This window comes from Ambystoma mexicanum, chromosome 1q, assembly GCF_040938575.1.
Source record: "Ambystoma mexicanum isolate Mex_15411 chromosome 1q, UKY_AmexF1_1, whole genome shotgun sequence".
Classification (NCBI taxonomy): Eukaryota; Metazoa; Chordata; class Amphibia; order Caudata; family Ambystomatidae; genus Ambystoma; species Ambystoma mexicanum.
In genome coordinates, this window is record NC_090922.1 from 73,761,700 (window position 1) to 73,785,380 (window position 23,681).

A 23,681-nucleotide genomic window follows, 5' to 3' on the forward strand; every position below is an offset into this window, starting at 1 on the left:
TTTCCGTGCCAAACTGTTTGCGCTCCATTTTATGGTCTTCCAGGGGACCCATATGTTATCTTGTCTCCCGCGTTCCGACGTGGGAATACACTGCTAATGTTAATGCTCCAGGTTGGGTAGGGTCTCTGTTTTACAAAACTGCTGTGTGCTGGTATGTGGAGCTGTCGGTTAGGACGTTGAGCAGGGGGATTGGTGCCAGCTCCTGTACTATGTCGGGAATTGGCTTGCTGAGCTCAGAGTATTTATAAAGGACTGTATGATGACCATCCTGGTAGTTAGAAATAGGTGCTACGTGTCAGCACGGAGGTTCCGACGTGTGGAGAGGTCTCTTGGCCAGTCGGCTCTCCCGAGAGGGCCTTGCTTCACTGTTCAGGCTTTGCGTGGGTAAAACTGTATTGATTCACACAAGACCTAGCTCAGCTGTGCCTTGGGGCGCTGCTTCTGGCCTGGGGAGTTGGCCCTCAGGTGCATGGAATGTGGAACCCCCCCCTTCCTCGAGGCGCCATTGCAGTGCTCCATGAACTAATTAAGTACAAACTGTTGCATGCAGAGAAGGTGCAATGTCCAGGGGATGTGTGTTTTGCTATCTTCCCTGTTCGGGGGGCCGTACTGTCTGTTTTCGTTTAGAGGCGATTCAGACACTGCATCAACCCGGTGTGGTGGGGGGCTACAGCATAGATGAGGAGTGGAGGTGCAACAGGGCAGCGCGGGGGACACACGTCCGCTGCCTTTCGATACTGTCCAGGCTCAAGTAGTTTCCTGGGTTCTTTCGCTCCGTAGAGCGGGTTGGTACTTCCCCTTACCTTCAGGTGCCACTGGCCTTCCTGCTCTTGCACCATGCACCGAGGGACATGGAAACAGTTTATCCGCACCACAGATCTGCCTCTGGTGGTCGGGCCGGAGTGGCATGGGCCTGTGTGGCGAGGAGAGCTGTACACCACGGTAGGGCGTTGATGTGTGCCGGACTGCATTTGCCACCTCTACACGGGGTGAATCATTGCCAGCATTCTGGTTCTGTCAGGAAGTGCGTCCCTCAGGAGTCTGGTCAGAGGAGGACTTAGGCTTCTCCCTTCCCGCCACTGCAATCTCTCCCTGGTGTGGTTGGCTCACGTTCCTCACTCCGCTCCACTTTCTGGTCACTGCCCGTCGAGGAGATTGGCGTTTCTCAGGATGCCCGGCTCCAATTGTCTTCAGATTTTAGATGAATGTGTTCTCCGCTGGTCCACCTTCACGTCCAGTGTCATAGCACCGCTATGTTGGGGGTACATTTGTGGATTCAGGGGGTTAGGAAGGCCGAGGTGCTTTAACTTGCGTCCTCAATTCATGCGCCCCCTGGTGGCCACCCTGGTTGGCCGATCTCTTTCCTTAACATAGACGCCAATATATATGCCATCATTTTAGCCAACCGGATGGCTGGAGTCCCAAACTGGTTTTGTTTTTGGCAGAACTACCGGGGACAATATTTGCCAGGCTCTGAACAAGGTGGAAATAGCGTCCCATGAAGTGTAAACTGGCACTTCTGTCATTGAACGCAACCAAGGCTTTTAAAGTCGATTGGGCATTTATGCAGTTCACCTTGAGGGCTTTTCACTTTGGGCCGCTATTCCGCAATATATAGGAATGCCAGAACGACTGTTAAAGAAACTCCAGAGCATCCAAAACGCTGCGGCCAGACTACTGCTCAAACTACCACGAAGAGAACACATTAGCCCACACTGAAAATGCTATACTGGCTAACAGGCAATATATACCAGCGCCACTTCCAGACAGAACCTCACCGACATCCCCTTTGTTGTTCCTTTGCCGGATCAATGAACCCCCCATATCTCTGTGCTCTGTCCCGTCTCTTGCTCTCCCATTAATGGTGGCACTCGCTGGGAAGTCCTCATGGATTCCTTCGACTCCTCCAGAGTCATCCTTAATATCTACCTAAATGGCACTCTCATGGTTCAAGGTCCTCAGGCCAATCTCCTCTTCGATAGGCGGTTCCCTCACCTCATCAACTTCCTTTTATCTCCGGATGTACCTTCCTCTCATTCCTTGGCTACCTTGCCCACTCTCCCCTCCTCCTCTGCCCCTCTTCAGGCTACCTCCACAACTCTGCAAGGCGTACCTCCGATTTGTACCCCTCTCTGGAAGGTCTTTAAGGCCAGCAACCTTCATCTTGCCACTCTCAACTCTCGCTCGGCTGTCAAACACTCCTCTGAAATCTGCCACCTCCTTGAAGAACTGGACCTTGATGTCCTTGGTCTTAGAGACATGGTTCATGGCCAGTTCTGTCATGAGCTTTGACACTCCTCCCTGATGGCTACAAGATCCTGTCAGCACCCAGATCCACTCTGTCTGGAGGCTGAGGCTCCTCCTCCTCCAACTCCAACCCAGACACAGCTTTGTCCCTTCTCTACTCTTCTATTTCTGATACTCTTGATGCTCTTGCCCCCGTCATGAGGATCCGCTTGAAGTCCAAAGCCACGTGCAATTCCTGTTAGGACTTCGACCTAGCTACACTTAAACATAAGTGTAGGGCCCTGAGAGGAAATGGAGGGCTTCTTGTTCACCCTCTGATAAAGTGGTCTGTCGCCTGCTCCAAAAGCAATACAGACTCTGTCCGCACCAAGAAGAGAGTCCACATTCAACCCTGTGTCTCTGCGGCATCTAATAACTAGGCTGAACTCTTTACAACCTGCACGGAGCTTGCCAACCCTGCTGCAATCTCTACCCCTCCTCTTGCCTCCCAGGCCCTCTGCAATGCCCTTGCCTCTCACTTTATCTCAAAAACTAAGGACATCCTATCCACCCTCTCCTCTCCTCCCACTCCCCCTATTCCCTCTCAGTCTGCTTGCTAACCCTCCTTTAACCACCCCCCACACCATTCCGATCTATGAAAGCCTTGTCAAAACAGGTTTATCCCTGTTCCTCTAAAACCTTCAAGAACCTCATTGACACCCTCGCTCCAGCCCTTGCCGATTTATTGCAACCACGCCTTTGCCTCAGGATCCTTCCCCTCCCCTCTGAAGCACTCCCTTGTGCATCCACTTCTCAAGAAACCCTCAGCTGATCCTTCTTATCCAGCTAACTATCGCCCAATTTCTATTACTACCTTTCTGGGCAAACTCCTGGAAAAGCTGTCCATCTCTCAGCTTAACCTTCCTTCCAATTCTGTTGGTTGTCTCCATGACCACCAGTCTGGCTTCAGAGCTGCCAGAAGCACGGAAACTGCTCTCCTGATTATCCGTGAAGATCTGCTCTCCAATCTTGACTCTAACATTCCCTATGTCCTCATCTTACTCGATCTCTCTTCTGCCTTCGACGCGGTCAACCATATCATCCTGCTCAACCGTCTCTGTGATAACCTAAGTATCACTGATCAGGCTCTGGCCTGGCTGATCTCTTTCCACTCTGATCGACCCTTTCAGGTCCAACTTGGGTCCTCTCCATCATCCATCTTCCTCTCTACCTGTGGTGTTCCCCAGGGGTCTAACCTCTAGCCCTGGCTTTTCAACCAATACCTGGCAACTCTCGCCCACTACATTGCCATTATCTGCTCAAATTTCCAGTGGTACGCTGACGACACCCCAACTCATTTTCAGGCTGCCCTCGGCCACCTCCTTTCCCTCTCTCATCTCTGACTGCCTAACGGCCATTCAAGATTGGTGTGCCGCCAATGATCTTTGCTTAAATGCCACCAAGACGGAGATCCTCCTCATCGGCGCACCTTCACCATCCTTTCCCCTCACTCTCTGGCCGGCCTCCCTTGGCCCTCCTCCTACCCCCCACCTGCGAGGGTAAGAACCTCAGGGTCGTCTGACTCCACACTTTCCTTCTCTGCCCACATCTCTGAGGTCTCTAAAAAAGTCAAACTTCCTACTACACCTCCTCAGAGGCACTTCCTCTCCTTCCCCCAGAAGCTCACTGTCTCCCAAGCTCTGGTTCGCTCTAGGTTGGACTATTCTAACAGCCTCTCTCTAAATCTACCTGCCTCTACTCTCCGTCCTCTGCAACTAATCCAGAACAGGACTGCAAGACTTGTCCTTGGCCTCAAGCCCTGGGATCATATCTCTCCAGCTCTGAAATCTCTCCATTGGCTCCCAGTGGATGCAAGGATCAAATTCAAAATCCTCTGCATTGTCCAGAAGGCTTTCTGGGGTCTGGGTCCAAAATACCTTCAGCTATCCCTCCGCAAATACCTCCCGTCATGAGCTCTTCACTCCTCGACCTCCAACTCCCTCAGGGTCAGTCGTTTTTCAAATAAACAAGCTGGGAATATCTCTCGGTCTTCGGCTGGGGCTTCCCTATGGAATAGCCTCCCTGCCACTCTAAAACTTGAGAACCATCTCCGGTTCCCGAAGCACCTCAAGACCTTCCTCTTTGCTTCTGCCTTCGCTCCCCCTCTCCCCTGCTGATCTGCTCTTTTGGCACCGTGCACCTGGCCACCCTCTGTCCCCAGGGCCCAGGTACCTGCTCACCCTGCCACCCTCCTGCATTGCCTCCTGGCCACCCCTTGCACTGGTGACTATCTGTATCCATACAGTCCCCCCATTTTCTTCTTTTTCTGCACTTACCAGACTTACCCTGTCTGTTGCCGCAAACACAGCACCTGCCACTTGCTGGCTGCACTACCACTGTCTACTGCCTCTATTTATTTAAATATTATTTATCTGTTCTCCTCTGCTCCGCACTTTCCACTCTCCCACTTCCATGCACTTGTCCCCCCTTTCCCTTTCCCATGCACTTGCGCATTCTCAATGTTACTGGGCCTAGTAAGATCGCCGTTTTGTTCTCCCTTGTTCCCCTCCCTTGCCTTGCCTTTCCTTGCTCTGAAACACTTGTGTACGAGCGCGTTACAAATAAAATATCATATCAATAAAGTTCAAATCAATGTGCATAATGCACAGAGCAATCCACGGCCAAGGAGTAGAGTTCCCAAAAGAGAAAATAAACGTCTACCACCCGAAAAGACCACTCAGATCAGGCAACAACATCTGCCTATACCCAAAATCATACAACAAAAGAACATTCGGAGGCTCATCTTTCTCTCACCTTGCACCAATAACCTGGAATGAGCTACCAAAAAACATACGCAACACAAGGGATCATCAAAGCTTAGCTCTTTGCTCCAGAAGGAAACGACTATGAAGCATATACGCAGCAGGAAACAAAAATCCCCAGAGAGGGAACCCATGATCCCTAACCCGAGGGTGGGGGGCGGGGGGTGGAGACGCTATGTCCACATACCGCTAGCCCACAGAGGAAACATAGGTATGCAAGGATCCCTCATGGGAATGGGCATGGAGGCACCAGAATCCTCGAAACTAAACAAAAGCAACCCCAGAATGGGGGAACACGCCGACTCCAGCCAGGTACACAAACCACTAAAGTAATACAGGGGAAAACTACCACCCATCATTATACCTCCCAAATAGGCAGAAACTACAATACCAAACACAGGATAATCATAGATGTGGAGCAAAGAAACGCAAAGACAAAGGGGTAAGAAAAAACCCACTAACCCAAATCTAAAACCTCAACTTTCCCCATACACTTCTCATACAGAAACCCACAAAACCACCTCTCTGGACAGTGATCGGCACGTATTTCCCTACACTGCAACAACAGACGAACACTACATAACCCGGACCAACAGCACGTGGAACTCTCACCGACCCGATAAACGCACTCAAGCTCAGCGGACGGTGCAAACTGTACTGAAGCTGCCAACAGGACATCACAGCTCACTCTCCTATTCCCACTACACCCTACTAACCTCCACCCCTCCTTTTCCGATCAGCCAGAGCGCCTGGGGACCACTCCGGTGTGATGGTGCAAATACCTTTAACATTAACAAGATGCTTCTAGCCAACTATAGCTCTCCGAAAATGTCCCTGCCGGTGAACTTAGGGAAAACGGAGCATATACCACTTACGTGAGGGACGAGGCAGGGGTGCCCTTTATCCCCCGTTAATTTTTGCTTTGATATAAACCTTCGCCCTCAGGATATGTAATAACTGCACTGTTGAGGGGCTGAGGGTGGACCACAAGCATTATAAAAGGTGTCTCTATATGCTGATGACGTAATGCTCACCCCAACTAATATTCAGCCATCCCTACAACAGTCCCTCAAAGAATTGGACTTCTTCAGTCAGGTGATAGGCGTTGAAATTAATTATTGTAAATCTGTGGCCCTAGGGCTGGGGTTAACTGCGCGAGAGGTGGAAACCCTTCAACCGGTCTGTCCGATTTCATGAGGTAAGAAATCCATTGAATATCTGGGGATGCACATTGCGGCTTCCCCAAAGGAATTATATGCAGCTCTTTAAAGAAATAGAGGCAGACTTGGAAAAATGGCCGGTCCAGGGAGGAACAAGTTACTTACCTGTAACTGTTGTTCTCCAGCATGGGTCTGGCATGGATTCACATGCTCATGAATATTCCCCGTCTTCAGGCTGGGAATCCTCGGTAAAGAAAAAAAATCAGTTTCAGTTTCGTTTCTGACTGTCTTTCTGTTAATAACCAATCACTGGTCTCTGGGTCATACTGCCCCAGCCAATCACTGCCCTCTACCTTAGCCCCTCCTATGGCAGCCATCTTCAGATTTGGTGGCACGTAAAGTGGGAGTAGGACCAAGAGAAGAGCCGCAGAGGGGTAAGCAGGAGGGTTCGCGTGTGAATCCATGCCGGACCCATGCTGGAGTACAACAGTTACAGGTAAGTAACTTGTTCCTTCTCCAGCATGGGGTCTGGCATGGATTCACATGCTCATGAATACAAGAATACATAGCAGTACACACATGCACAACCACGGGAGGTGGCAAAGCTCAACATTAAGCATTTCATCAACTCAACATTAAGCAACTCTTACCTCCTCACCAGGCCCACCTTCAGGCGAACAGGTTGCGCAGCACTGCCTGGCCGACTCTGGGCTCCTCCCTGGAATCCCAGTCGACGCAGTAGAATCTCGTGAAGGTGTGCGTCGGCCTCCACATAGCAGCCCTGCAGATGTCGAGCAGGGGCACACCAGATAGGAACACCGTAGTAGCAGCGATCACTCTGGTCGAATGGGCTCTCGGACGGCCGGGCAACGGTCGGTTTGCCAACCGGTGACACTGGATGATGCAGCCGGAGAGCCATCTGGAAATGGAAGCCTTCGAGAGGGCCTTCCCTTGGTTCAGAGGTCCAAAGTTCACAAACAGTTGTGACGTCTTCCGAAGGCTCTTCGTGCAGTCCACGTAGAACTTCAGCGCTCTAGCTACATCCAGCGAGTGCAAAGTCCTCTCAGCTGGCGACGAAGGCGACAGGAAGAAAACAGGCAACACCAAGGGCTCGTTGAGATGGAAGTCCGACAGCACCTTCGGCATGAAGTAGGGGTGCGTCCTCAGCACCACTCTAGTCTTGTGGAAAGTCAGGTATGGAGGTTTACAGGAGAGGGCCTGGATCTCTCCCACTCGTCGTGCGGAGGTGATGGCCACAAGAAACGCCGTCTTCCACGATAAGAACTTCAATGGTGCCGAATGCAGCATCTCGAATGGCGCCCCATGAGCCTGCTCAGCACCACGTTGAGCTCCCACGCTGGGGCCGGAGCCTTCACCGGCAGGAACAATCGGAACAGTCTCTTCATAAACTCCTTCACAAAGTGATGAGACCACAGAGATGCTCGCCCCGGAGTTCTGGTGTAGCGGGAAATTGCCGCCAGATGTATCTTGATGGAGGCATGAGCTAGCCCCGCCTTGGCCAGGGACAGCAGGTACGGCAGCACCTGAGGGGCCGTAATCCGCAGGGGGTTAATCTTCTGTGCACGGCACCAGACAGAGAGCCTCTTCCATTTGTGTCCATAGCACTTGAGAGTTGAGGACACCCTGGCCTTTGCAAGCACCTCCTTGCAGTCCGCTGGGATATCGTACCTTCCAAACTCTAGTGCTGCAGGAGCCAGGCCTGCAAGTTAAGCAACCCCAGGTGTGGGGAAGGATGGCGCCTCCTTCTCTGGCGAGGAGATCCGCGTCCGTCAGCAGTTTGACTGGGGGGTGGGGGGATGCTGACATGTCCAGAAGGTCCAGGAACCAGATCTGCCTCGGCCACACCAGTGCAACGAGGATCATCCTGCACCGGGACCATCTGAGTTTGTTGATGAGTTGCAGCAGCAATGGCGGGAACGCATACAGGAACAGTCCGTCCCAGGGGAATGAGAAGGCATTGCCCATACTCCCCGGCTGGGGAAACCTGCTGGCGAACCTCCGGGTGTTCACTGCCGTCGCGATCAGGTCGATCTGGGGGCTGGCCCATGGTTGGAAAAGTAGATCCACTTGATCCTGACAGTTCCCACTCGTGGCACTGAGCGAGTCGGCGATGGTGTTCTTTATTCCTGCCAGATGGAAGGGTACCAGAAACATCCCTTGGGCAACGGCCCAGCGCCACAGATCCTGGGCTTCCTTGGATAGGGCTGGGGATCTGGTGCCTCCTTGCTTCCGGATGTAAAACATCATGGTGGTGTTGTCAGTGAAGATCCTTACCACCTTGCCCTTGAGAGACGGGAGGAACGACCCGAGGGCCCAGAACACGGCTCGGAGCTCCAGGACATTGATGTGTAGTGACCTCTCCTCAGGGAGCCAAAAAGCCTCTTGCGTGTAGCTCTCCGGTGTGCGCTCCCCATCCCTCCAGGGAGGCGTCCGTCATCACCGTCTCCTGATGCGCCGGGGTCTGGTAGTCCATACCCGCCGCCAGATGCGCACGGGTGCCCCACCACTGGATCGCTTGGCAGAAGGTCTCGTTGAGCGAGATCCTGTCTTCGAAGCTGCCCGCTGCCTGCATCCAACGGGCGTCAAGGAACTCTTGCAGAGGATGCATCCGCAACCTGCACAGGCGCACAAGGTAGATGCACGAGGACATCATGCCGAGCAGGGACTTGATGGACCTCACCCTGGCCACGTCCATGGTCGACAGCTGTTGCACCTTGCCCAGGATGGCCTTCGTCCTTTCCTCCGACGGAGAAACCAATCGCGCCAGTGTCGAGCCTGGCCCCCAGGAACAGGGCGACTTGCGACGACACCAAGTGGGATTTCGCGAAGTTGATCGAGAATCCCAGATCCGTGAGCAGTTGGACGGTCTTCGCTGTGCGCCCGACGGCGAGTTCTCTTGTCTTTGCTCGGATGAGCCAATCGTCCAGGTAGGGGTAGACGTGGATCCCCTGCAGGCGCAGCCGCGCCACCACTGGCGCTAGGCACTTGGTGAATACCGTGGGCGCCGACTTCAATCCGAAGGGAAGGGCCTTGAACTGATAATGTCGCCCTTGGACTACGAATCTCAGGAACTTTTGATGTCCTTTTAGAATGGGGATGTGAAAGTAGGCATCCTCCAAGTCCAGTGACGATAGGAAGTCTGCTTCCTCCAGCTGTCCCAGCACGTGCTGGAGAGTGACCATCCAGAACTTCTGGGACTTGATGTACTTGTTTAGACGACGAAGGTCCAGGATGGGTCGCCAGCCGCCGGTCTTCTTTCTTACGAGGAAGTATTGCGAGTACACTCCGGAGCCCTGGAGCCTCTTTGGGACGAGCTTGATGGCGTCCTTTCTTCAGTATCACCCTTACTTCCAGCAGCAGTTGAGAGACGTGGTTTTCCTTCCTGGCCATGGGTGGAACGCAGGGACACTTCTTTAGAAACTCGAGTGTGTGTCTTCGGGCCAGCGCATCCAGCACCCATCGGTCAGTGGAGATGGACTCCCACACGCCGACTAACTTCGGCAGCCGGCCTCGCATCGGGGTGCTCAGGTGGGGGCCCGATACTACGGCCAGTTCAGTCCTGCTTGGCCGCGGCCTTGCCGCCGACAAGATCCTCCCAACTTGCTGCATCCTCTGTAGTCCTCCTACGACGAGGAGCGGGCTGCCTGGTGGCACATCGAGGAGCCGCCGCCGTATCCTCTCGAGGCACCTTGCTTGCCTCCGGAGTTCCTAAAGGGCGGCCGTCGTCGTTGCAGAACCCCCAAGGCCCGAGCCGTCTCCGCGTCGGCCTTCATGGCCTGCAGTGACTCGTCCACAGTCTTGCCAAACAGATTGTTCCCGTCGAAGGGCATGTCCAGAACCCTGGTCTGCACCTCTTGGTGGAAATCGGTTGCTTTGAGCCAACCACGCCGGCGAAGGCAAACGCTGTTGCCTATCTGGCAAAAACCGGTGTCAACAATGTCCGTGGCCACCGTTATGGCGTGGTCCGACACCACCTCGCCTTCCTGTAGGATCTCCAGGGCCTCAGCCCTCTTGTCGTCCGGGAGGAAGTCCAGCAGGGGAGCGATCTTAAACCACAACTCCCTGTCGTAGCGAGCCACAATCGCGAGGGCGTTGGCCGCTAAGATAATCGTCGCCGCCGACGAGATGACCCGTCGTCCCATGGCGTCCAGTTTCTTCCCCTCACCGTCCGGCGGGGAGGTCGAAGGTGAAGCCGTCGCCCCCGCTGCTTTCTTCTTGGCCGCCGCAGAGACGACCGAATCCGGGGTCGGCTGCGCCCTAAGGCACATGGGGGCGGAATCCAGGAACCGGTACTTCTTCTCGTTCCGGTCTCTCCTGGCGGGGGTCGTGGACAGGTTCTTCAGGAGCGACAACCCCTCGTCCCAGATGTCGACTAAGGGAATCGAGAGGACCGTCTTCCTCTTGGCCTCACGTCGTTGATAGAGGAAGCCTTTCTTCTGTTCCTCGGGTCAGAGCTGGAAGAGCTCGGATGCCCTGGCGATCATGGCGTGGAAGGAGCCAATTTCATCGGGCGGGGAGGCCCGAGGAGGCGGTGATGCAAGGGCCATCCTGTCGTCACCACCGTCGTCATCCGTCCCCGTCGTGGCCGTCTCCGTTCCCGTGTCATCCCTCGGATCAGGAGAGGGCGATGAAGGTTGAGAAGGCCGTAAGGCTGGCTGGGCGAGGGTGCGGGGGTGAACTCTCCTTCGCTTGCTTGGAAGGCTTCCTGATGGTCCAGGCTCCGCTGGATCGTCCGTTGGTGGTAAGGGCAACCTTGTCCTTATCTCCGTACACAAGGCCTGGATCGCCATCAAGATCGCTCCCGAGTTGTCTTGTGGCCCAGGTACCAGCTGCGATGGGAGCGACAGCCGGGGGAGTGGAATCCTCCGCCTCCACAGGCTCCTCATCTGCACCACCGTCGCTTTCCTCGTCCGCCTCGTCGGGATCCCTCCGTGGGACCAGACTTGCTCGAACTTCTTGTTCAGGATCTACGCGACCCCAGCCAGCTTCTCCTCAGAGGCTGTATCTGTGTCCGTGATGGCCACCGCCCCCCCTCTTCTTCCACCCAGGGTTTCACGGGGGTCTTATCGATGGGCTGAAAAGACGATTCCCTCTGTGGTGGCAGGGAAACTCTAGGCCCTGAGGCGAGCCTGGGATAGCCTCCACAGGCTTTGCCAGGGCCGCCGCGACTCCTTCGATAGAGGCCTTAGCTGGGGTGAATCAAGGCCTTGACGACCTTGGGCGTGCCTGAGGCCTTCACCTTGGGGGGAGGGTCACTGCCTAGCTCCCCCTCGGCTGTCTCGTCGGGATCAACCGGGGCGTCTCCCGAAGCTTACCCGGGTTCTCCGATTTCCTCTTCCCCGAGCCAGAGCGTTGGCTCGTGGTTGATGGCGTTGGTGAAAGTGCACCCTGCCTGGAAGCCGAGGAGCCTGACCGATCGGCGCTCCCGGTGCCCACGGACTCGCAGTGCTTTGCCTTATGTTGGGCCCACATCGCCGGAGCGCCCTCAAAGGTCTTAGAAGACCGCTCAGACTTCTTCTCACCTCCTCCTGGGCTATTCCCTTCCAGCCAGTTGGTGAGCCGGACACGCCAATCCCTCATGGTCCATTCCGACATGTTCTTGCAAAACGCACAGTCCTTCCCCACGTGTGTTTTGTCTTCGTGTAGGCAGTAGAGACATCTGGAATGCTCATCCTCCTTGAAGACATTCTGCAATCCGCATCCAGGGCAGCTCCTGAACAGCTTGGATCCGGGCGTCGCGCTTCCTTTGTCCTGGGCCATCTCCACGCAGAGTAGGCCTCAAAAATCTTCTGGCATCCTCCAAGAAGCGAAACTCAACGAAAACCTCGAGGGGCGTAGAAAATTCCGAAACGGGTACCCGTTGATCGGAAGTGGAAATGGTGGAGCTTGAGGCTCAACTGACTGAAAAAAAAAGAGATTAAGCTCTTAGAAAAATCGCAAAACGCAGTAAAAGCTCAAAAGCTTTAGCACGAGGACTCCCAACACTTGAACGTGCTGTAAAAATCTGAAGATGGCTGCCAGAGGAGAGGCTTAGGTAGAAGGCAGTCATTGGCTGGGGGCAGTATGACTCAGAGACCAGTGATTGGTTATTAGGAGAAAGACAGTTCAGAAACGAAACTGAAACTGATTTTTTCTTTACCGAGGATTCCCAGCCCGACGACGGGGAATATTCATGAGCATGTGAATCTATGCCAGACCCAATGCTGGAGAACAGGTTTTCTCACCTGGTGTGCTCCCATTGACCCCCCCCACTCCCCTGAAAGCGGTAGACATTGAACAATCTAGAATCCCACTTGCTCTCAGCTTCCTCCCATATATTTCCCTTATGGCGCGAAAGCATTGGCCTGGGATGCTTTCCTCTACGAAGGTGGCGATTAGGACATGGGACTGGGTGTTGAAAGTGAAGGGGATTCAAAAAGGGACTGGCCCAAGCACCCCGATTTTCCACAATCCAGTTTTCACCCCAGACCTCCGGCCCACAGACATTTTAGCTCTCCAACCCTACTATATGGGAAGCAGACTTGGGCTTGCGGAAAGAGTCACCGCAGCCAGGTAAGGACTCAAACAACGGTTCAGGCATTTGAACCCCGATCCTGGAGTATGACCAAAACATCACAGCGCAAAAGCACAAACCACGGCTCGCGGAAAGATTTCTGCGACACTGTTGAAGACTCAGGGGGCTCGCCTCAAATAACATTTTGGGAAAAAAAAAAAAAAAAAAAAAAAACGAACCAGTGGATGAATGGTCAGCAAGCAAAGCATGCCAACTGTCCCAGACCCAAACCTCTCATCTAGATTTAGAGTAAATCCATCCAGCAGTGTGTTCTATGTAAGAGCAACCCCTCCAGTGGGGATTTCAATGTAAAACAACTTTTTGGCACCGCCACCCCACCTCCACTATTACTTAGGACCCACTAAACTGATGCAACAAAGTTATCCACTAAATTTCAGAGTGTGATAGAGACCACACTGTGAATGTGTAACCAACAATCCACAAACAAGTGCAAGGACACCATACATTATGGCAATCAAAGGATCGCACACAAGCAATGGTTCCATCAGCATACAGCTTCAGAAGGAAAAAAAAAAAAAGACCCCGATCTCAGAATCTGAGGGTTAACATGTCTGGTGGCCAGGGCTAAGAGTGCAGGAAATAGATTTATTTACACCCCACCTCTCTCACCATCATAAGCAATTCAATGTTGGCCATCCTCCAAACTCCCAACACTTTCTTTTCCATCTGAAAAGACTCCCCTATTTGGACCACAGACCTCTTTGTTAATTTTAATTAATGTTGGTTCAAAAACATGTGAAAGGCCAAAATGTGTAGAAAAAAGTAAATTCTTTGGAGTCCGTTTTCCCTTTCTATCAGAGGATTTGGGCAATCTGTGGGCTCTTTAAATATAGACGGTGGCCTCAAGTTAAAGCAAAACTAAAGCCGGTTCTCCTCTAGCAAGAGAGACTAGTGTTGAAACTGGATTAATCTTACTTGGATAAGAACATGCATGATGGGGGCGTGGCTTGGAGCGCCACTGATGCGGCTGCTCCTTTGAGGCCACCCGTGCGAGGCCCACCGTGTTTTCCATAAATATGCGGCTTTTTGATTTTCGAATGGGGCCATGCTGATACCCTGGATGAGCGCAGCGTCTGGGGCACCTACAGCTCATCTGAGAGCTTAACGCTCCCGCTGGACCTACCAACCTACTTCGGGCTGCGAGATCCAGCCCGGCCCCGGCGTCCAAGATGGCGGACGAGTCTCCAGCGGGGGAGTGGAGTCCGCGGAGGCAGCCCGGAGCGTGCCGCTGACCCCCTGCGGGCCCCGTGGGGTCTGCAGTGTGCTGCGTGCTCTGGGCGGAGGGGGCTGCGGTCTCCCCCGCAACGAACAACCAGGCGAGGGCCCCGAACCAACGGGGTGGAGCCCCAACATCATCCCCGCGTTGAGCGGCCTCACGGAGGCGGCCGTCCCGTCACCTCGTGGCGGCGCCAGCGGCGCTCCAGGGACCGGGAGCAACCACCCGCCGCCACGGATTCCAGGATCCCTCTCACTGGAGAGGCAACATCAGCTGCGGCGGAGACGTGACGGGCCCCGCGCCCACAGGTGAGGCCGGCTGGGGGGGGGCTGGGACTCCCTGGCCCATAAAGAAGAGCGGCGCACACCTCGGCCGCCCCCCCCCGGCCCACCCGGGCATCCCTGAAGTCTTCTCCGGTCCGCTCCTCGAATCCAGGTTGGGGGCGTCGGGGGCCCGAATGGCCTGCCCTCCCTACCTCCTGGGGCGCTCAGGCCCTCTGTGCCCGCCGGTCAGCTCAGCACCACCAGCCAGCACCCTCCCTCCGGGCCAAAAGAGCGAGGGGCCCGTCTCTCTCCCGCTTCAGTCGATAAGCGGGGGCCTTGTTTTGGGCTTCCAACGGCTGCGGAGAGGACCCCCGTCATGTCATCACCCTGCATTTCCTGCGCCCCGGACCGCCGAGCTCCGTCGGATATGGACCAGCGAGGGCTGGCGAAATCACACAGCCTGCCCTCCACCTCCTGGGGCGCCCAGGCCCCCAGTACCATCCACCCAGCCTAGCACCACCACGCCAACCAATTCCACGCTCCCCAGACGACGGAGCGGAGGCCCTGCCTCTCCCAGGCTACAGTTTTATAAAGCGGGGGCCCTGCCCCCGACCTCCACCAGCAACACAAGGGGCACTGGTCACCTCCCCACTCTATCTGCACTCCGGCCCACCGGACTCCCGCAGAGACCTTCCGACAGGCGGGGGAGCCTGCGTCCCACGCTCAGCCTCACCCCCCCCCATTCTGGGGACAATGCCTCCCTCATCTCCCTCATTCCTGGGGAGCCCCGGCCCATTTCATCGTCCAAGGCATGCCCTTCTTCCCCGAGAGTACCTCGCCGGCAGCCTCCGGATCCTGCGTCCCCGGGCCCCAGGCGGCACCCCTGCGGGGGCACACTCTGTGGCCTCCCTGTGTCATCTGCAACCTCAAGCCCGACCATCATGTCCAAGCAAACAAAAGCCAGCAAACAAGGGGACATAGCCACCATGCTTACTGCTGCAGATAAAGGGAGAAACCCGACCTCCCCGGCTCCTCATCACAGAACCACCAGGAGGGGGTGATCCCAGGCCACCAGGAAGGATCTGCTAGCTTTCATGGCAGATATTAAAGCCGAATTTAGATCCTGAATGACTGAACTCTCATCCAAACTGGATCAAACCGACCACAGAGTAACGGAAGTGGAGCAGAGGCTGGGGGAGGTTGAAGACCGTTCCCAAGATCAGGCATCCACGTTGGGGGGGGGATCCAACAAGCAGTGAGAGCCCTGCAAGACAAGTGCGAAATTCTGGAGTATAAACAAGAAGATTTGGAAAATAGGGTCCGCCGCAACAACCTTTGAATCCGGGGCATCCCATCCTCAGTCCCGGACAAAAAGCTAGCGGAATATGTGGGGGACTTTTTCCAGACCCTTCTTCCAGACCTGGACAAATCCCTACTACTCCTGGACCGCACCCACAGGCTGCGCCCGCGTCGGAGGATTGCCTTGGACCTACCTCCAGATGTTATCACCAGGGTCCACTTCTTCTCTACGAAAGAGGCCATCTCAGCCATCAGTCGCTCCCAAGACGAGATCTCTTTTCAGGGTGAGCCTCTCCAGATCTACCAGGACCTCTCGCTGCGAACCCTCCAGAGGAGAAAAGCACTCCGACCCCTGGCCATCTTCCTCCAAGAGCGACAGGTTCGATATAAGTGGCTCTTGCCAACAGCCTTGCAATTCACATATAACGGCACCCTGCAAAGGATTAGCCACCTGGAAGACGCCAACAGGATCATGGACCCGGCCAGCCCTGAGGAGGCCGCCCCGGCGAGCTCGGATGCGTCCGGGACCCTGGAGGCCCCGCGGCCTTGATGAGCCTCATGGTCAAGAGCCTCCCGTAGCAACAAGAGGCGATGAACATCCCCGGGGCCCCTCCATGGGGCCCGGGGACGCAGCTACGGACTAAGCGCCCAGCCATCTGGTGCACCAACCCAGCACGCCCGACTTAACCCCTATTCTTACTCAACACGGCGGGCCTCACCCACGGCCCACGCCCATGCCAAGGTTCGTTCCATCTCCATGTCCTTGGAAATCCAAGTTACCCGATTGACCCAACTGGCCCTGTTGGCCAGGGGTTTGGCCGCATACACAATGCTGCCTACCCTGCCAGTAAAAAATGTGCCCCCCCCCCCATTGGGGGCCCCGGTTAAAACCCCAAGAGCAGGACGACCTACACTTATCCCTCACCTATGGCGGCGGATGATGATAGTTTAACCCCCCCCCCCGGCCCCACCCACTGGCGCAATCCACAGAGGGAACGCAGGTTCTTGAGCATCAGACACTACAATGCCTTTCCCTAAACGTCAACGGGCTGAATTCCCCCTCGAAACGCAAATCGATGGGGTCCTGCTCCAGGAAACCCACCTCCTCCCAGCAGACTTTGGGCGCCTCCGCTCACGCCCATTTCCTCACCAATTCTTTACTTCAGAGGGCAACAAGAGGGGGGGCACAGCGATTCTTTTCAGGAAAGACTTAAACCCCCAGATCCTGGACTATCTCATGCCCTGAAGGCTTCGTGGCAGTTAAATGCCCCTTAATGGGGGATCTCTTCACTTTTGTCTTGGTTTACGCCCCCAACTCGGGCCAGGATGACTTCTACGACTCACTGGGCGCCTCCCTCACGGGATTCACAGAGGGCCAAACAGTGATTGGGTGGGGGGGGTGCAAGGGTGGGGGGGGGGTCTCTTCGACGGGGTGCCAGACCCCACCAAAGACAACTCCCACCCACCCCACCGCGGGAGATTTCATACTAGCCCTCAGCCTCCTTCGTCTGTTTAGAACCCTAGATGTGATAGACGCGTGGAGGGTGCTCCATCCTACCGAAATAGATTTTTCCATTTTCTCCCATGTCCACCGAACGTTTGAGGATCGACCTCCTCTTGACCTCGCCTCAGACTCTCACATATGCTAATGAGGTCTCCATCGGCTTAAGAATCTTAACAGACCATGCACCAATAATTATGGAACTCCGAACCCTAAACTCCAGAGCCAACCCTGCACGCAGATGGTCACTCTACGATCCGATCCTTAACGACATGCTGGTCAGGGACAGAATCGTAACCACTATCAAAAACTTCGAGGAAAACCCGGTCACGGATACTTTCCCCCGCCAACAACTGGGATGCTATGAAGGCTGTGATCAGGGGAGCCCCGATAGCACAAGGGGCGGCTTTCCACCGGAGTCGCCGACAAACCCGGCTAGCCCTTGAGGAGGAACTGCAAGTGGCAGAGGAGGCGAAGAACAAGAAGGGGTGGTCCCCCAAGGCGCAACGTGCAATCCGCCCAGCAAGCAAGAAACTTGAAGCCCACTACGCGGAACACACCGCACAACTAATGGCCAAGACCCGACAATTTTATTACGCCAAGAACAATAAAGCTAACAAATTCCTAGTAGCCAAACTGGCCAAAGCAAGGCGTTCCAACACGATCGCGGGGCTACGCGACCCACACGGGAGGATGCACTACTCTGAGCAGGAGAAACTACAGGTGGCCACAGATCACATCACCCAAGTAATGACTGCACCCCCACGAAACCGGGCTGCACAGAGAGAATACCTGCAGGGGGTGGCCCTGCCCCAGCTGCCTGCCGCAACGAGAGAGAGCCTAGAGGCCCCGATCACCGCCGAGGAGGTCGACGAAGCCATCAAGTCTCTTAAGGCCCGGGCCCCGGGCACAGACGGCTTCTCCCCAAGATTTTCAAACTCCAATTAATCCCCACCATGGTGACGCTCTTCAACTGAAAGAGACAGGCGTGGTGGCCCCCTCTATGCAGGAATCTAGGACAATCCTCCTCCCCAAGCCAGGGAAAGATCCGAGAGACCCAGCTTCATATAGGCCAATTGCTCTGATGAATATAGATGCTAACCTCTACTCGAAGATCCTGGCCAATCGTCTATCACACATTCTCCCGACCATAGTTCACCCTGACCAAACGGGCTTCATTCTCAACAGAGCAGCAGGGGACAATATTAGGCGAACCCTGAACCTGGTCGAAATAGCCCACCGACACTCCCAGGGCCTTGCGCTGATGGCCCTAGACGCCACTAAAGCATTTGACAGAGTAGATTGGTCATTCATGGAGCTTACCTTGGAGGCCTTTGGCTTCGGCCCGACCATCCGAGCTATGATAATGGCCAACTACAAATCACCCAAAACCCTCCTAAGGATTAATGGTGCCTTATCTAACCCGATTCCCATGACCTGCGGGACGAGGCAGGGCTGCCCACTGTCACCCCTGCTCTTTGCACTAACAATGGAACCCTTTGCCCAGAGAGTCAGACGGAATGAGTTCATTAGAGGCCCTCAAGTAGGACCATCCCAACACAAAATTACGCTATACGCCGATGACGTCTTATTTTCACTCTCAGAACCCATCACCTCAGCGATCTTTGGGAAGGTCACCGGCTTTGTGGTTAATTTTGCTAAATCGGTGGCCCTGGGTGTCGGCTTCCAGCGGGAAGAACAAGAAGCCCTGTCCAGGCTGTGCCCAATCGCTTGGAAGAAACGATCCATTCCTTACTTGGGAGTCCATATTACAGTGGCTCCGCGAGACACATACCAGGTCAACTTCCCATGACTCTTCCGGGATCTGGAGGGGGACCTAAAACGCTGGGCCACTCAGGAAATCTCGCTAATGGGCCGGATCACAGCTGCCAAGATGAATCTACTCCCAAGATTCCTCTACGCGTGTTCCTCCCTTGCAGTGGTGATCCTGAACGCAGCGCTCCAGGATCTGCAAGGGAAAATGCTGAAGTTCATATGGAAAGGCAAAAAGGCCAGAATCCCCCACAAAACACTTACTGGCAGCTCCAGACTAGGGGGTTTGGGGAACCCCGACCGGCGGGCCTACAGGGCAGCAGCTCAGCTAGCACACGTCAGGGCCTGGCAGATAATCTCAGTCCGCCCTAGATGGGTAGACCTGGAGCAAGCGCAGCTTCCGCTCCCCCTCAGATTCCTCCCACACGTTCAGCACGCCCGGAGGGAGCACTGGGGCAACCTCCTGCTGACCACTAAGCACACCCTAATCTCCTGGGATTGGGCTCTGAAACAAAAGGGAATCCCGAGAGGCCAAAGTCCCCTCTCCCCAATCTTCCTCAATCCAAACTTCTCGCCTGGGAGGTATCCACGCAATTTCCGGCGCTGGATAGATGGCAGCCTCGAAACCCTGGAGCAACTATACGTGGGGAACACTCCCTGCACCTTTGAACAATGCAAGGCCGAGTTCCGGCTCCAGGAAAAGGACAGGTTCACCTACTGCCAGCTCCGCCACTGGTGCTCACATCCCCAGACCCTCCAGGCTGCCACGCGCCCGCTCTCCGCCCTGGAACTGACGCTTAAGGATCTCCTCCCTATATAGACGCTTCCTGGGGGACTTCCTAACCTCCAGAACGCGATGCATGGCCCAGTGGGAGGCCGACCTGGTCCACCCAATTGACGACCAGACCTTGCTGGACATCTGGACGCGCACCCACTCCTCATCGACCTGCATCACAAATAAAGAATATGCATATAAACTCATGTTGCGCTGGTACTTCGTCCCCCTCAGATTACACCACATGAACCCACAAGTGAACGCCGCCTGCTGGAGGGGATGCTCTCAGCCGGGCTCCTTCTTCCACATGTGGTGGTCGTGTCCAAAGATCCGACAATTCTGGGAGCGGTGCTTGGCGATGATTGAGCAAATTACCGGGCGGACACCCCCCCTGGAGCCCGAAGCGGTTCTCTTGGGGGTTCCAACCTCTGGGTCCTACCCCCGCTCAGGGAACAGAGCGAAACCGATAACGCAATGCCTACTGGCAGGTAAAATGGTTCTGGCCCGCTTCTGGAAGTCCCCGGAGGGCCCTTGTATAGCCCACTGGTGGGGCAAGCTATGGGACATCCCGATAGCGGAAAAAGTGACCTCGGCAAGGGCCGGGGTGCTGCAGCGCTTTCAGAATGTCTGGGCCCCGGTGTTGGACTACGATCAGCGCTTCCCCGCTTTGACATTCAAACCACTTAACGCATGATGGACCCTGAAGGATGGAGAACCCACCTGAGCTGCAGGGGCCCCGGCTGTTCCCAGGGATTGTGGGAACTGGGAGAGGACTCCTGGAGGTTGAGGGGGGGGGGAGAAAGGAGCGGTGGGGTATGACTTTAAAGTGTATTGCTCAGGTGTGTTCGTTAAGCAATGTCATTAATAACTTGTCCTGCCTTGGTTTAAAATAAACACAGTTAAAAAAATTTAAAAAAATAACAGAACATGCATGATTTTGATCGAAATGTTGGTTTCAAAGTCAACCACTGAATCCAATCCCCCTAGTACATAAATGAAACAAAATGAATCCTTCAAGTACCATTTTATTTTACAAGATTGTTTCTCATTTTTTATTTGTAATTCAGCAAGCATTGCTTTCCTGAAGCACAGAGGCTTTTCAGAGAGGGGTGCCTTTAATGTTCCTCAGAATAAATTCACTCCAGTAGAGAAAAGTAAATCAAGAAAAGCTGATCAGCTAAAGTAAAATAGGTGCCAAAAGACAAGCATGCTCAGTTTACATTACAGATAGATGTTGTATGCTGGTGGTTCTGCACTAGTGCATGCATTGCCAGCTTAATACCTTAAGTGTCAAGCTTGCAGGTATAGTGTTTGTGTTGATGAACATGTTGTAGGGTAGAGCTTCTCAAACTTTCCAATGAGGTGGTACCATTTTCCTTCAGTAACTCAATTTCTAGTGTCATGACTCGGCTACTTCTACTTTGAAAAGTGCTTATTTAGTTAAAACGTCAAATACTTAACCTGACCTCAAGCAGTGACCATCACAGCCTTAAAATTGAGCATGAACTCAATTGGTCTGAACCTCTTCTGCCCCCCCCCACCCCCGAGATCCCTGGTTTTAAAAGTTTAAACCTACAAACCTTCTGCATGCGCTTCCACCAAACATAGTCCCCTTTCTTTCCCCCTCTCTTGCCGCCACCGTCACCACCACCTCCTCCTCCTCCTCCTCCTCCTCCGCTTCCATCTGTCTGCGGATCCTTTTGCTGCGGATCATCTAATGAAAAAATAAATGTTCTCTTTATATAGTAACAATTTTATAAACCTTACACCAACTTTGTGTATGGATAACTTAAAAGGAATCGGTCATGGGAAAGGCTTGTGAATAACATTGCATAATTCTTTCAAACACTTAGGGGTTAGGGCGCCAAAGAAATCATGAGTAGTTTTAGGTCACAAGGGTCTGGGCTAAGTTCTTGGAGCCAAACGCTAGCCGAGCCGGCAAAATAATGGTTTTGTACAAATCAGAGTAACTGAGTCTCATGGACAGAGGGGTACCCATCTGCTAGTTTATGGAGGAGCTTACAAGAGTTCTTAATGGTGTGTTCCAAATGATCACACAATGCCCTTTAAAAGCGTTCACAAACATGGCCTTACATTTTTCAATAAGTACATTCATTTACTAATGTCCCACATTGCCATATGTGCTGGGGACACCTTACGATGCCTGTGTTTTCGTGCATCACATGCCGATTAATGTTACATAGCTTAGTAGAGAGATAAAGTTTGCGAAAAAAAAGAGTACAATTGAAATTCTGAAGTCCAGACTTCTTTTATCAGATCATTATTTTGCTTTAGTGTACAGCACTTGTTTGTTTCACTTTAAAAATGCATGTGTTTTCTATACTGGGCCTACCCCTAATTTCGGGACCTTCTCATACATGGGGTATGCTTCAAGATCAATCTATAAAGGAGATTAGGTACCCCCCACCTCTACACTAGTGTAAACTCTAGATCCACAAACCTAGATTCTGTGTAGAAGAAGCCATGAAGAATCAGCCCCAATCAGCAATAAACATTCATCTAGTCAAAGGAATAGTTTACATGTGACGTGTTTATCACTGCTTTAATCATCAAAAATATCCCCACAAAAAAATTATATATTACACACCTACCTCAATGCATTCAATATTAAAAATTTGAAAAACACTTTCTGTATTCTCAAATGCAGTAATGGTTAGTATCCAATTGTGAATATATCAACAACCACTGTAAATCTTTCTGGTTCTCAAAGGATCCCAATTGGGATAGACTCAATGCTTATGAAATGCATCTAGTACATGGGGTCCATAGACCATTTGTGTGCCACTGTGATGTCTTTTGTGGCCCCTCGTCTTGGCAACTCGCCCTGTGGTATTTAACACACATGGGAGTCACTTTCCCTATGGCAAGGTCATACATGCAAATCATTCAGAATGTATGATGTCGACACTGTTTCGGCCTTACATCTCAGGGTACATGAATAAACTGCGCGTCTCCCAGGTTTTGCATGGCCTTCTTCAGGACTTCGGGAGCTCTGGCTAGAACAAGCTCCATGACTTTTCAACCCAGTCTCATGTCTTTTGTATTGTTTAGCATTTTATTTGTAACTTATATAGTGCTTGCCAAGATGAGGGGCCACAAGACATCACAATGGCACACACATGGTTTATGGGCCTCCATGTACTGGATGCATTTCTAAGCATTGCATTTATCCCGTTCGGATTCTTTGAGATCCAGGAAGATTTACTGTGGGATGTGGCGGGTCAGAAGAACACTGACTCAGACCTTTCATATTACTGTTGCAGCTTATCAACTCAAGGTGAGAACTCCCAGGGTGTTCCCTACCTAACAAGGCGAGCTAAGGTGCTCGTCAGCGAGTCAAAAATCAAGATCAGTTCACTGTCCAAACTAACCTATCCTAACCGTACCACTAGCAGAACAACAAAGTACAGGAGAATGACTCGCTTCTCCTGGGAGGTGATTTTCCACCAAGTTCAGTAAAGTATCAGTAGGTAGTTCTTGGTAACTACTTTTATCAAATCATACAGTTACAATACTGGGTTCTTCAAGGTTTCAACCGTCTTTCAGTTGATTATTCTTACTCTCCTCTTGTTCGTTTCTAGTTAATTTTGCCTCCTTATTCAAACTTAAGATCTTCCTTTCACTTAATGTCCACTCCTCGTCTTGTCTCAGACAAGTTTTAGGACTCCAATACTACTTCCCACTCACCATGTATTCTTGACACCATCTCGAGTGGGACGAGTATGAGCGTTCCAGTAATGATTCTCGGTCCCTCTCCCGGTCTCCTGCTTTCCTCATTACCAGGGATAATATCAGTGGGTCTCGTAAAAAAAGGCTGGACATTCACTTGTCAGGTTTGTTACTCATTTCCTCGCGGCAGGGTCATGACCAGTCTATGTTCCTTCTTCAGTTGGCTCGCCTTGTGATGCCTTAATAGGAATGGTATCTGCATTGTTACTGGACCTCCAGATCGAACGCGGCCCGTCTGCGGTCATACCACCACTGTTCTCCTTCACAGGACGCCTTGTATTCTACTCGGTCTCTCACGTCT

The 23,681-nt window shown here is 53.2% G+C and overlaps 1 protein-coding gene across 1 annotated transcript in view; it reads right to left on the minus strand.

The window, feature by feature from the left end:
* The window catches only part of LOC138525055 (mitochondrial inner membrane m-AAA protease component AFG3L1-like), a 587,730-nt gene that overhangs the window by 405,161 nt on the left and 158,888 nt on the right, over window positions 1-23,681 (minus strand). Inside the window, exon 4 of the mRNA XM_069635555.1 lies at window positions 21,211-21,344. Within this exon, the coding sequence (XP_069491656.1) occupies window positions 21,211-21,344 (134 nt within the window). The remainder of the gene's footprint in view (window positions 1-21,210; window positions 21,345-23,681) is intronic.